Here is a 14,799-nt window from a genome sequence, read left to right as displayed (position 1 = left end):
GATAAATGCAGCTTTGCCCCCCCCCCAAAGCATGGGAACCCCCAAACATTGCCTACCTCCAAGGCTGCATCCCATGGAAGAGCCCCTTTACTCATCTGATTTTGATTTCTGTCCTTTTGAGATGCTTTGTAATGATCATCTGGAAGGAGATTCAGAAGGTTCCTGCTACTATGCTGCCATCTTAACTGCCTCCTTCTTAGACTTGAGTCGGGGGACCTGGGTCTAAATGTGAGTGTATCCTATACTCCATTTGCAAGATAGCTCTTACTCTAGATAATTAAAGCTTTATAAACCTCACTGGAGAAAAGGAAACATAGACTTAGATCCTGAAAGGTCTTTAGGGCTCATCTGTTTCAATATTCATTTTATAGCTGAAGAAATTGAGGCCCAGGTTTAAATGACTTGTCTAATGTCACACAGAAAGTAGCAGATCTAGTATAGAAACCAAGCCTTCTCACTCCAAATCTAGTGTTCAGTATCACTCTTAGAGGTAAGGAACACAAATTTACATTGTTTAAAAATCAAACTAGTAACAGTCCAGGTGTGTAACAAAGTATCTCATTTCCAATTTTCTCAGCATACTCTTCCAAAGGGGCAAACCTATTGTAGAAGGGATTGTAGTGATCTTTTAAGCCCAATGCCTTCAACTCTCCCCCCATGGCTTGTTTATGCTGATGGCAACTATCCTCCCTGATGTCAAGGCTAGAAACTTTAGTCATCTTTGATTCTGTCCTGCCCCTAATTGATATAGCTCTTTGAAATACCTTTTTTCCTTTGGCTCTCTCCATTCACTATAGCCACTAATTCAGAGCTCCCACGGCAATAATCAAAGTGTTTTTTTTTGCCTTCCCATTCTACAATAAATCCTGAAATAGGCTTCCTAATAACACACTTCTGATTTTGCTATCATCTACTAAAAAACCTTTAGTAGTTCCCCATTGTACACTGTAGAAACTCCCAACAATTCAAGATTGTCCACAACCTGACTCTACTAACCTCTCCAGTCTTTTACACTACCTTCCATCCCCATCCCAATACCCTGAATTCCAGCCAACTGGACTACTCTTTAGAGTTCTTCTTTGGCCCTTGCTCTTTTCCATGTCTTTACTGACCGTAGTGTATGCCCAGATAGATCACTTTCCCTACTTTCTTTTCCTTCTGTTGAAGTTCCTTTTTTCAAAGTATGTCCCTCCTGAAGCCCTCCTATCCTTCTAGGGGAAGGCAATTTCTCACCTGAAATTTCTTGTTGCATCTTGCCTAGACATTTCTGTACTCCCTACTATTAGTTTATGTAGGCTTGTAGAATATGTTTGTATCACCATTGCTTAGTACAGTGCCTGGCACAAAGTTTGCATTTAGTCAATGGTTACTGAATTGGATGGAAGAAAGTAAGGCACAATAGTTGCGTGGCTCACAGGAAAACAGGCTCTCAAGGCTTTTCCATAAAGAAAAAACCTGAATTCTGATGTATAATGATCTTTCCCCAGGTGAGCATTTAAGTTAGGTAGTTATGTATACTTATGCCTCATCTTCCTACTATAGTGCAAGCTTCAGAAGATTAGGGACAGTATTTTGCTTGATAAATGTTCTAAAAATTTTTTCAATCTCTTAAAAGATTTTGACTAAGAAACAAAATGCCTGTAATACAGTTCAGGGTTAGGATAAATGTTTCCCTTTGGGGCACTAAGTTTTTCTTAGGTGTTAAAGTGTGGGGTAGTTTTAATGATCATTAAAGTCTCTTTCTAGTTCTGTTGTTCTGCGATTATCTCTTTTTACAGGTTAGGATATTGATCAAGTTTGGTGCTTCCTCCCCATTTTACTGATGCAGAGTAGTAGTTCCAAGGAGGCAGATTTAGGCTCAATATAATAAAACATGTGACTACTTTGGCAGCCTTACCACTTCTGAACAGCTCTTGTCAGATAGTGGGTTCCCTAAGAGTCAGAGGTCTCCAAACCAAAGCTAGATGGATGGGTATTTCTATTCAAGTATGTGTTGTACTAAATGACCTCTAATTGAGATTGTGTCCTCTATCACATGAGAGATGCAATGTAGTACAGCAGAAAGAATGCTAAACTTATAGTGAAGCATTGGAGGTTTGCACATCACAACTCTTACTAGCTTTATGAAGTGAGTCACAGCTTCAGGGCCTTCTGTTTCATCATCTGTAAAATGGAAATAACCTTTATACCAGTTATGTTGAGTTTAAAAAGTGCTTCATTTAAAGTGCTATATAAACCCTAAGGAACCATCATCCCATTAAGTTTTCAAGGTATAGTCTACCATCTTGATAGACTATAAGCCTGATACATATAAGTCCATGTGTTTCAAAATCATAGTCTCATGCTTATAGACCAAAACTAACCTGTTCACAAAGTTGTGGAAAATGTATCACGCCACAGTCATTAAATGTTGTGTTGAGCCATACTTGTCCATTTCATAATCAAATACAAATACAAACTAGTAGCAAGAGCTAGGGCCCAATCACTCTAGGTGGCTTGAACTGGTGTCTTTGATACATTAGCAGCATCATTAGAGCAACTTGGCCAGCTGCTAGAAACCATGTAGGACCTGAGGAGAGAAAGTAAAGGCTTTTAGAGGCTCCTGAAATAATGAAAGAAAAACTACAACCAGAAAAAGGATTACAGGTAGTTCTTTTGGGTTCAAATTTAGTCTTCTGGATGTTATTACAATGTAATTTAAGTTTAATAAAACAATATTTTTCCAGGATGCTTCAAATATCTATAATTTCATGTCTGATTACTTTCAGTCCCTTTTATGCTTAAGTCTAATGATTCATAGCCAAAAAAGATCCATCTTCTGCTGTTGAACCCTTTGGATATAAGCTGGTTGTTCCTTAGAGGCCAGATTTTCTGTCACTGGACTACTTTACGCCTCTTCAGTTAGCAGGTGCCGATGGAGCTTGTAGGTTGCAGGTATTGCCTGTAAAATTTAAGGTCACTTCTATAACCATGATAAAGCACTGAAGGATTTTTAGTAAACTTTTATTCCAAGATATTTTAAAATATAATGTAATGAAAGTTTTTCATACTATTGTTTTTGTTCTCTTATACCTGCCATATAGTGATGGCACACCATATGAGTATTTTGAGAGACCCTCATTAATATTGTAATCTTAACTGGCTCTCCAACTTAAAAAAGACAAGAGTATTTTAAATGAAGGCATAAAGACAAAGTTCTTTGGTTCTTAACCAAGGATTTGCCAACTAAAAAAAAGTTCTTTTTATAACTATTTCAGTAGAATTAAATTTTGTTGGCAATCCTAGGTATTTCTTCAATTTAAAAGCATTATTCTGAAAAAGGATCCCACAAGCTTCACCAGACTGAAGAGTTCATGCCATGAAACAGGCTAAAAAGGGACAGCTAGGGGTCTCAGGCCTGGAGACAGGAGGTTCTGAGTTCACATCTGGTCTCAGATACTTCTCACCTGTGTGACCTTGGGCAAAAATCATTGCCTAGTCCTTACCACTCTTACTGCCTTGGAACCAATCCATAATATTGATTACAAAGTGGAAGTTAAGGGTTAAAAAAATATAAGCTAGGAAACCCTGGGCTAAAGAATAACATCCAAAATAAAGATTAAAAAATAATCCATAATTAATTAAAAACAATCCATAATTAATTCAAGATACTTTCTTTTCTTGGATTATTTACCTGTTTGTATGTGTAAAGCTTTCCTATTTAGGTGTCATTCTTTGGACTCCCAAAGTATGCATAAATTAAGCACTCAAATTTTTAATGAATTGCCCAGCATCCCAGGGAGGGTTTAGAAGAGGAGATTTCTAGGGTTCCGTCTAGTTCTACATGCTATCATCTAAATTAGGTCAAAAGTCTCAATAGCTTCAAGCACCATAAAGGGGGGTGGTGTGGGAAAAGAGTAAAATTTTCCATTTTTATTAAAATTCTTAACTTTTCACAAAGTATGATTTCTTTTCCACCTGTACTAATTTCTTTTGGTTCCTGGGCCCATTCTAAATTTGCATGGCTGAACAAGTTGCCCTTGTTTTTCTGGTCTGAGTCACCTGGAAAACAGAGAAGAGGGGAAAAAAACCCACCAGGAAATCACTTAAAGATAGCAATAAAAATGCTGTATAATAGATGAAGATATCTGCAAATATTAGTTACTGAAAACATGCATCGAGTCCTTCAGTTTTATACCATAATATGATAAATGCCACTCTTAAGATAGTTCAAGAACTCTAAATACAAAAAATTTCAAATATACCCAAAAGAAGGACTCATGGACAAAATAGCCATATTTCAATTAGTGAAGAGGATGCATTTCAATGGTACTTGAATGTCAGAAAATTGATTAACAGTAAAATCTAGGAATCATAAGAACATATAAAGCTTCCCTAGTTGCAGCTCCTCTTCTTCACAAAGTATATGCCTACTTTTCTTTAAGAATACCATCTCCAGTCTCAGAGAATAAAGTCCAGTTACAAAAGGCTTGTGCCTGAGACACAGCACCATAATAATTTTTGTGGTCACTGATGCCACTGGGAACAGAGAATTCTCCTAAATCCTTCCCCACTTGAATTAACTTTACTAAAAAGGATCTTTGTTTCTAAAGCATTTGATAATGGAGGAATTACTGTTAATGTAATGTTTAACAAAAATATTTCAAGCCATCAAAACAAAAAACACACACCTTAGATTAGCTTATGCCCTTTCTCCAATCCAAAGATAACCTAAGAGATTTTATTTCATTAGTAATTATGTATATAAGAATATGTATAATTCAAAACAATATTAAACTATCTAGACACACTACTACATTTTTTATTAGTCAAGAAGGGGATAGGAAATAAACACTGTACAAATACTCATGTGTAGCTATACATGTAACAATCAATGGCAAGTATTTCCTAATGGATTTTTTTAAAAGAAAAAAAAAAGACCTGGTCATTTGAATGCTTAAATGACTTCTAAGAAAATCCTGAACTTGCAGAATCCTGAACTTAAGAAAATCACAAACCAGATAAGATGCAGAAAAGCAATATTACAAATAAAAAAACAGTATTTTACATTTTTCTCAAAACATACAAAATGTATGTTGTATTGCCACTACTTCAAATATACTATACCACATCAATTTAACAAAATTAAAGCATTTCATTTAAATTCTATATGGTAGGTATATTTATTTCTAATAACTACTTCATTATGGTCTGGTTCATTTAAACTTTGTTGAATAAAAGATCTAAAAATGCTAAAGAAAACAAACACCCTCTGGCCATTCTGGTTATGAATGTAGATTATATACTACCTACAAATATTTTATGACTATTCAGTAACACAAGTACAGGCCATACTTTTTTGTATATTATCCATTAGTTTACAATATTCCTTCATGCAAAAATTATAAAAATATAATATGAGCCAATTTGTAAATGCACGTCAACTCAAACCAGTTCCCAATAAGTAAAATAGAAAAACTAACCTTTGTGTTACTGGAGTTCATTACACCAGTAAGAACAATAGGAATGGGTCCTTGGCAATAAGGAATAGGTTAAAATAAAGAAACAAAAGGCATGTTTGAACATTTTGACCAAACAGATAATTTTCCATTTCCCCCCAACCACCAAAATAGTCAATCTATTACATCACTCAAGGTTAATCTAACAGTTTTGAACAACAAAATACCCCTGTCATAAATTCAAACCAACTGGCAAATTTAGCACCACCTAAAGGTAGTGCCTAGTTTTAAATGAGATGTTCCTTTAATAAATGATAAGACATAGTTTTGGGGGAAAAAATTGCATAAAAAATGTCATACTCTACAGGTCAGTGGGCATAGCAAAATAAAAAAACAAAACTGGGGTGAAGTTAAAATGCATTGTCATGTCTTATTTCTCAAAGGCTGAAAATGTCACATTCAATTAATAGGCAGTATTATGGTATATATATATATACATATATATATATATATATACCCTTCAAAATTTAAAGTGACCATGAAAAAAGTCAGTGATACAAAAATATTCAAGCTTTTTGGTAAAAAATGAAAATATAAACAAAATGCAATACTATGGTGAATTAGGGAAAGTTGAGGAAAGAAGCCATTGCATATAGATGGGTTCTGCTGCTGGCTTTTAAGCTCCTGTTATATAATGTTGAGAAAATTAAAAAAAAAATAAACGAAGCATGAAAGAAGACAAGTATATTATCAACGACCTTTTTGCAATTGCCAAAAACAAAAGCTTACTTGTTTTTTTTTTTAAACCAAGCTTACCACTTGGTTGGTGGTACTTTATTAAGGTTTTTTCCTTGCCAAAATGTTTTTTTCTATTTCAAACAAAAGCATCTGAAAGTAAATATTAACATATGGTTCAATGTATAAAGTCTAATAGGCTTTGCTATTTTCACTGGGATGTTATAGAAATGTCTGGCTGCTGCCAACCATATAGAATATAGGAACCTAAAAGGTGGTACTACTTTTAAGATGCTAAAAAGGCACTTTTGTTTGGCTCGCAGGCAACAGAATCAAATTTAGAAAAATACTTATGGAATTTTATGAAAACTTTCATGTACTGCAATTGTTTGAATGTCTATTTCAGAGTAAAAATAGCTTCTACAGATGAATAAAATGACCCCTAACAATCTAATGATTACTTAGCATCACTAATTCAATGCTTTTTTTCCAGTTAGTTTGGTACTTAAAATGCTGGCATCCTTTTCCAATTGGCAATTAATTTCTTATAATGACAAACCCAGGAAAATTTACTTCAGTGGCTCTATTTTGCAATTATCTGTTGCAAAATTAAATTGGGTTCATTTAATAAGTTTGTCTATTATATAGCCTTGACTGTCAGATAGAAGAAAACCATTACCTATTATATTTTTCTGCCTCTCTTAGCATAACTTGCCACTGATAACAAATTACTCATTTCTAGTCTCCATAAGTTTTCCATCCCCTCCAAGATCAAAAACTTAACCAAAAAATTCTAATCCAAAGCCACATAAATTACTACAGTTCAGTTCAGATTTAACGTACAAACTTAAAAAAGTCAAAAAATTTTAAATGTGGAGTACTTTAATCTCCTCTTCAATACAAACTAAAATTTCCCCTTTTTTGCTATTAGTTTTCATAATTTCATAACAAAAAAGGGACAGAATTTGTTGACTACCTTGTCATCCCCTATGCATAGCACAGGGGAAAAGATACTTTTCTAAACATAAAATTCTTACCAAAAAAAAGTTGCTTAAACAACAAAAAAATAGTAAGATGGAAAAACAAATCAACATTTCTAAATTTAAAAAGTTGGTTTTCCTTTTTGCTTTTATTTAGCATATTAAAATTTATACTTGTGCCACTCTAGTGTTTGGATCTTAATCTTATCAGGCCAATAATTTATTTATTTCTCATAATTTTTTCTAGTACTGTGTAAGAAGGCTATCTAGAATTCAGAACATCTGCATTTTTTTTACTTTTGCACTATCCATTTAAAAAATAGATTACTATAAACTCCACTTCTAACAGAACTCATTTTTTAAGAATAAAAATACACATCATACAGATAACACAACCCAAATGGAAATGCTAGTGGATTGTAAATATGTTTTTGCACCATGAAAAATGGTAGATATGTAACTTATTCAAGTCAGGGGTCATAAACAAATACTGGTATTGAAATATGCATGTTTAAATCATATATGTCTTAGTAGACTGAAAGAGCTCTATGTAAATATATAGGATTCTACATAAAGTGCAAAACAAGCAATATCAAATGTGTGACCTCTGGTTCTTAGTATTCCCATTCATCTGATTTCAGGTCGAGATAGCTGAGAATATTTTGTGCAAGTTTCACAGCTTGTTTTCTGGCAGTTTTGGACTTCTCTTCTCCTTGAGGATCCACAGCATCTAGGGTTAGCAGCTGCTTGGTGAGAAGTTCCTCCAGCCGTATATAGTTCTTATCAGTTCTATTTCCGTCAAATGAAAGAACTTCTCGCTGGATGTCAGATAAGCTTCCGAGAACATTCCAGACGGCTTTGTGGGATGGGTGTTCCTCAGCAACTCCTTGCTTTCTTTTCTCAAGAGCTTCCTTCAAGTCAATATAAGTGATAAGTGTTTGTACTTCTATTACAGCTCTTCTTCTTGCTTCTCGGATACATGGGTTCTTCCCAAGGTCCACTTCATCCAACTGTCCAATTAAACCTTGCAATTCTGTCTTTGATCCCAGATATAAATCAGAAGGATTTTGTGCTTGAAGAAGTTCCTTCTTCACATCTCTCATTTTCTTGAGGATCTCTTCTATTTTTAAAATGGATTGATTCTGTCCCAGGTCAAATGCATAAGTAGAATCTGCTTCTTCTTCTAAATCCAAATATTTCAATAATTTGTTGATATCTTCCACTACTTCCTTCCTATAATTTCTTACTTCTGTACGTCCACAGACATCTAAAGCATCCAGATCAGCAATCAACCCTGAGAGCACACAGGACAAGTGCTTGCAAGTCTCACTGTTGTTTACTCCCATTAAAAGAGCAATAAGAGTCCCTCGGGCTTTGTTCACTTCGCACATAACAGAGTTTATTTTGGAGACAGAAGGATGTGTATCTTCAGAAAGTGGCAAGGAAGGTTGTTTCTTCATGAAATCTTCAATAATCTCTTGAACTGCACATATTTTGGTCAATGTGTGATATCTTGCTTTCCGCAAAGAGATTTTCCCTCCTGTTTTTACATGTGTCAGTCTCAGTATAACATCCTGGATGGCTTCTTCAAATTCATCAGTTAACCTGTTATCTCCACTACAGAGTGGAGCGATTTCTTCCTTGACAAGTGCTTGAGCTTCCTTAAAAATATTATCTATCTCTATTCGATGTGGGTGGTTTGCATTCTGCTCCAGTTCTTTGAGAAGGCGCTCTGTTTCTTGAGCAGCTCTTTTTCTGGCTTGTTGAATATCCCCCTTTCCTTCAGTATCTACAGAGTCAATTTCAAAAAGTTGTTTAGTCAGAATCCTTTCCAGCTTCTTATAGTTCTTGTCATCTGAGAGACCACTGAAGCCAACCACTTGCTGTTCAATACTCTTGACTTCTTTTTGGATTTCCTGAAGTCTAGTAATAGAAGGATGTTGATTTCCCATATCCATACTCTTATTTGATTCACTTTTACAAGAGCTAAAAAAATGAGAAGAGTAATTAATTATGGAATAATTCTTTAGTTATCAAGTATTAATTCACTTTAAAATAATTTCATTTCTTCCACATATTTCTTTACCTGATAGCATGATGTTAGCTTTTTATCTCAAACATGTCCTAAGTCCTTGGCTACATTTCACAACAATGCATTTCATGACTTTGATGTGGATACTCCTTTATCAACATACAGCAATCCCTCAGTGACTAAAATATAGATGGTCTTCAAAAATAGCTGACACCCCCAAAATTCATCACCTTGAGATCAAACTGAATTAGCAAGGATGTTCCTCATTTGACAGGTATAGTGTCTGTCTCCAGGCACATATTTGAAGTCATTCCTGCTTGACAAATCCTGCCAGCTGCCTTTGAAAATTTTCATGCCATAAGGTAGACCTATCAAACTACCCAAATAATTAAAATTAGATAAATAAACAAGACTATACTATATACTATGAGCCTAAGACTAGAAACCAAGAAGACTTGGATTGTGTCACTTGTTTTATCTGTGGCCCTGGGCCTATGTATCTCAAATATCCTCAACTGTAATAAAGAACCAAGACTTAACTATTCAAAAAGTAGGCTATAAATTAGCTTGCAAGTAACATGATTATTTTTTAAATTTCAATTCTTTAAGGTTTTTAAGTCATTGATTTGGTCTTTTGTTTTACATAATGTTACATTATGTAACATTGTTTACATATGTTTACATAAAGTACAATGGTTGAAAATAGAGAACAGATAAATAAAACTTTTCTCTTCCTCTGACCCATGTCCTACTTTTTCGTAAAAAGGAAATTTAATAAGAACTAGGCTATTGATGCAAGGATACAGTCTCATCCTTTCCTTTCTTCCCTATAAACAAAAACCAATATTTTTGTTAAGTGCTTAGTTCCCCTAGGATCACTGCCTGATCTAGGGATTTTCTACTTTCTTCCTGTTTTCATTTCAAAAATATCTAAAACCTTCTCAAGAGATCTAGCAAGTATTTTGCAAGGAGAATGGGGGCCAATACTGAAAAGTGAGGACATATCTGAAGTCAGAAGAGGTGAACCGGATTCCAGGTTCTGCTACTTATTACCTACTTCTGAGAGTAAATTACTTCACCTCCCTCTCCGAGTTTCATTCAATTTCTCCATCTATATGTAAAATGCAAGGAATTCGAAAGTAAATTAGGTGATCTGTCTCCAAGGTCCCTTCCAGCTCTAAATCCTGTGTAACACTTAGCTGTTTCACTCCTACCTCCAAATCAGGTCCAATAGAGTGCTGCTACTCAATTTAAAAGAACTAATATATCATCCCTATATTACAAGAGTCTGGAATGGTTTAAAGACAGATTGTTGGTGGCACACCTCTTTTTTTGACAATTAATAAAAAGACATGAATACTAGTCTCAGAGACGTTCTTTTGGCTTTACAGATAGCAAGGGCCAAAAAACAAAAAAACTTGAGGACTTGGGCCAAGTGCCACCTCCCACATTAAATTCCACTAGTATCATCAAATCAATGGTCTCTTCAACTTACTCTGAAGGAAAGAAAGGATGTAGAGTTGCTGAGGAATGTTGGAACTGGCTAGGCCCCTGTGTTTGCTTCCTGAAGTTGGTATAAGATGGATGAGCCCCTTTATGGGTTAGGTGGCAAAGCCCAAAGGTACATCCTCTTGTGTCACCCTGCCCCACATAGTTCTGAAAGGAGCACAGAGCTTAGGGGACAGGCCATAGTGGTCATCTTCTATGGCCTGGCTTCTATACCCCTGGGCAGGGAGGGAAGCCTAAGTTCCTAGGGAGGGTGGGGAATCTCAGGCCTTGACTTGGCCCTGACCTCACAATAGAGTCAGCCATGGGGGAGGGGAGGCAACAGGTTCTCCTGAGTATCTAAAATAGACTCCTAAAGGGTGAGGGGAAAAAATCGATATCTCCTTCCTTCCTAAAATCCAGGGGCCCAGGGGTGGTCGTGATGGTTTGGGTCGGGGGGAGGGAGAAGGCCAAGTTGGAGGAGAAATGGCTTGGGGGGGAGGGTGAGGGAAGTAGTTAGAGCAGCAGCCTCGATTGTGAGGAGGCACTCCGCCAAAGCTAAGGGGTCCAGAGAACTTGAAGTGGGGGGGGGGAGAGGAAGGAGCTCCTGGCAGAAAGTCTGACCCGTGTGCATGGAGGAGTGAAAGGGGCCCAGGTTCTGATTGCAAGGGAAGGAAGGTGGATCCCGGGCTCGGAGAGGGGTGAAGGAAAGGGGGGAGTGAATGAAAAGGTGAATACTTGACTCTAAGAGCATGGAGGAAGTAAAAACGAGGGGACTGGCCTTTGGGAGTTTGGGGGGAGGGGGCGTGAAAAGAGACAATGACCAGTAAGTGAATAAGGGGTTGGAAAAAAAAAGGTGAGCAGAAGTCTGAGAGGATGGAGCAGAGTGTAGGTAAAGGGGGGCCCAGCCTCGGAGGGGATGCGGTGGAGGAAGCCTAGGGTCGGGGGGAGGGTCTGGTAAGACGAACCTACATCTCGCCCCGGGAGGCTGCAAGGAACTAGGAGAGAGAGCGGGAGGGGGGCGGAGGGAAGCCCGGGGCTAACCGGATTCTCATCAGTCGCCACACCAGAGTCCCTCCCAGTCTCTGCCCAGCCCTTGTCACCCCAAGTCGGACACTAGTAAGAAGTGCTCCGTCTCGCTCGCTTGCTCGCCGACCCGCCTGCGGCCATCCCTCACCTGTCCGACGGTCGCCATTTCTTGCGGCCTCGACTACCTCCGCAGACAGCCTCAAACTCAGCCTCAGTCTCAGCCCCACCTAGCTCTCTTCCTCCACTTCCTTCTCCTCCAGCTCCTCCTCCTGCTCCTCCTCCTCCCGCCCCCATACGGGCCGAACGCCTCCCTGCCCGGGATAAGCCCACACACACACCTCTGGCCCGGAGAGAAGTCGCTCCATCCAGAGTCCTCGTGAAGCCGGGTAGAAGTACGTTTCGATGGCACCAAAGCCCCCGTCGAGGGCGACTCAGACGTCCAGATGGGGCAATGCCTCGACGCCTCTATCGCTCGCTGGTTACCGCGGGACGCGGACATGGTCGGCCCCCGGCTTCCTTGTTCCTGCTCTTTCTCCGGCTCCTCCTCCGCCGCCGCCATTTTACGAGGCTGCCGTAAAGCGGCACTATGGAGGCGGGACCGAGAGGGACTCGAATGGCGGCTGTCGTGGCGGCCGCGGCGGCTTCTCGGGGGGGCGGGAGACTGGGGCTCCTCTGCCCGCCCCGCCGCGGCTTTGTTCTCCACTGCCGCCGGCCTGGTCTGAAAAGAGGAGCGGAGCCCGGGGACTCGACACAGTGCCGGGTAATCAGGGCGTCAGCGGGGCGGGCCTGGGGAACCCCGAGGTGGGAAGGAGGCCGGGAAGTGGCTCAGCCCGTGACCCACTGAGGCGACGCCGGTGTCACTGAGCCCGCCCTGCGGCAGCCCGTCAACGAACCTCGACGTGTGTGCGTGTCACTGAACCCCGACGTGTGTGTCACTGCGCCTCGGCCCGGGTGGGGGGAGGGGCAGCGAGAGTGTCACTGAACCCCGACGTGTTTCTCTGGGGGAGGGGCAGAGTGTCACTGAACCTCAGTGTATGTCTGTCACTACGGATTGGCTGGTAAGGGGTGATCCTTACACATCACCGAGCTCCAGCCGTGGGCCCATTATTGTTATCCGCTGGGCGAGTGGTGAGTGTTACTAAATCTCGACAGGTGTCTGTCACTTTCCCAGCCGGGCAGGGAGAGAGGCAAAGAGAGTGTCGTCCCTGAGTCTCGAGGTGTGTCCGTGCCACTGAACCTCCGCGGGTGTTTTACAGAATCTGGGTGGGTGTGTCCGTAAGCCACTTCCTGTTACTCTGAATCTGTGCCCCTAAATCACTGCTTATGTGTGCTTAAATCCTGACCTAGTCCGTGAATCTCAGCTGCTGAATCATCTTTGGAGTCAACTGGAATTTTTGCAGAGCCTCTCCAGAACAGTGAATAAACTATCATATTATGACTGTGTTTGCACTGTCTCTGCGGGATGGTTTGTTTGATTGAAGCACCAGGTGTGTGCTTATGTGTAGTTACAGTTACTTGGTAGAGTGGTCCTTGGCCAGAATTCTATCCTTTATGTTCCAGCCTTCCCTGGAGCATTGGAGTAGAGCTAAATCTTTCCTAGGTATTTTGTCAGGAGAAAGACTTGGATGTGACCTTTATCACATCTCACCTTCCTTTGGAAATATATCAGCCGCATTCTATTACAACAATTAGTTATTTTTAGACTAAGGACTAATGACCCTTAGGGCTGAATGGTTCCTTCTTCTCCTCTGCTGTTTTATGGAATTTATATCAGATGAAAAGTTAATAGTTAGTAAATAAGACTCCCTAGTTAGGAAAATTCTTAACATTTAAGAAGAGGTTTGAATTTCTTTCCCAATTTATAGCTATCTGACCCAAGCAAGCAATTTCTATGTTTGAGGGTAAAATTGGTATACATGAAATGTTTCTGTAAAAAATTGATAAGAATGTGTTATACTATCTGTCTTTGTGTTTGGAAACCTCCTTCAGTCCTTGAAGGAGGTATAACTGGTAACTTCAACCAGAGTCTTCACTCTGAGATGCTTTTAGTGGATCAGTGGCCTCCCATTAATTTTTCATTTCTTTGCCACAGCTCAATAATAGCTTGATTTTTTTTTTGCTGCCATGTGAAAATATTAGCTCCCTAACTCTCTGCTGCAGATATAAATAAAAGTATAAAAATGCAATATGGTAAGGCAGTGTGGTTTAGTGGATGGAGTATTAACCTTAAGGCCAGGAAGATTTTGTCAGATCTGATCTCTGACACATTGAACCACTGTTCAAGTCACTTAATGTGACCTTGATCATAAATTGAACTATAAGTTGAAGCATTGATAGAGGGAGTTTCCTCACCTATGAGTTCTCTATATCAATAAAATTACATTCATATTCCATTTATATACCACAGTTCAGTCTTTTCTCAAGTGATTAATACCTACATTGTTTCCATTTTTTTATTACCACAAAAAGTAATGCTGTAAATATTTTGGTATATATGGGAACCATTTGTCATTTGTAGTGAGATGTTTGAGTTGAATAATATGAATAATTTAGCAACTTCTCAAATAATTTTAAATTGATTTCCAGAACAGTTGGATCAGTTCTCAACTTTACCAAGTATATGAATTTGCTTAGCTTCTCATAGCCCCTCCAAGGTGGACTATATCTTGAGGAGAGAGACTCTTTTTTGTTTCTGGAATATGCAATGTTTAGTACAAAGCCTGGCACATAATGTATATATCATAAATGCTTGTTGATTTTGTCATTTCTACAAATCTGATGGCTATGAGGTGAAACCACAAAATTGGTTTAATTTGTATTTCTCTTATTAGTGATTTGGAACTTTTTTCTTATAATTATTAGTAGTTGACATTTCTTTAAAATTTTATTCTTATCTTTTGCTCAATGATCATTTTTCCATTGCATAATGTGCTGCCTAAAACCTTGAGGATCAAAATAGTTTATGGAGCAGAGGTGTAGGAAGATAATAACAACTTTAGCAGCCAGCTCACACATTACATCCAGATGTTACAGCTGATTGACCCTATTTGAAAAGCTGTTCATTTTGCCTTATTCTAGTTATGGTGCTGGATATGGGGTA

At 38.8% G+C, this 14,799-nt stretch overlaps 2 protein-coding genes across 30 annotated transcripts in view; one reads left to right on the top strand and one right to left on the bottom strand.

Moving 5' to 3' along the window:
• Positions 1 to 2,403: 2,403 nt before the first annotated feature.
• On the bottom strand, positions 2,404 to 12,258 carry BAG5 (BAG cochaperone 5). 26 transcript variants are annotated; one of them, XR_457609.3, is made up of 6 exons: positions 12,038 to 12,258; positions 7,759 to 9,139; positions 5,463 to 5,512; positions 4,671 to 4,710; positions 3,930 to 4,041; positions 2,634 to 2,941 (listed from the first exon to the last, which is right to left on the bottom strand). XR_457609.3 is itself a non-coding variant. In XM_056811212.1 (4 exons), the coding sequence occupies exons 1-2, from the start codon at positions 12,256 to 12,258 to the stop codon at positions 7,768 to 7,770; spliced, it is 1,593 nt and encodes a 530-aa protein (XP_056667190.1). In that variant the 3' UTR covers positions 2,404 to 2,569; positions 4,671 to 4,710; positions 7,759 to 7,767. The 26 variants fall into 26 exon arrangements, 7 of the variants coding, with proteins under 7 accessions (XP_056667190.1, XP_007473570.1, XP_056667191.1 ...); XR_008915077.1 differs by lacking the exons at positions 2,634 to 2,941; positions 3,930 to 4,041 and adding an exon at positions 2,404 to 2,569; XR_457606.3 differs by having other exon boundaries at positions 3,958 to 4,041; positions 5,463 to 9,139.
• Positions 12,259 to 12,285: 27 nt separating this feature from the next.
• The window catches only part of LOC100020979 (cytochrome c oxidase assembly factor 8), a 45,786-nt gene continuing 43,272 nt past the window's right edge, over positions 12,286 to 14,799 (top strand). For all 4 annotated transcript variants that reach the window (XM_007473513.3, XM_056811214.1, XM_056811215.1 and 1 more), the window contains exon 1: positions 12,286 to 12,459. In XM_007473513.3, the coding sequence (XP_007473575.1) occupies positions 12,286 to 12,459 (174 nt within the window). The remainder of the gene's footprint in view (positions 12,460 to 14,799) is intronic.

The sequence above is a fragment of the Monodelphis domestica genome, chromosome 1 (assembly GCF_027887165.1).
Source record: "Monodelphis domestica isolate mMonDom1 chromosome 1, mMonDom1.pri, whole genome shotgun sequence".
Classification (NCBI taxonomy): domain Eukaryota; kingdom Metazoa; phylum Chordata; class Mammalia; order Didelphimorphia; family Didelphidae; genus Monodelphis; species Monodelphis domestica.
The sequence above is the reverse complement of the archived record's forward strand: the minus strand, read 5'-3'. Positions and strand labels throughout refer to the sequence as shown.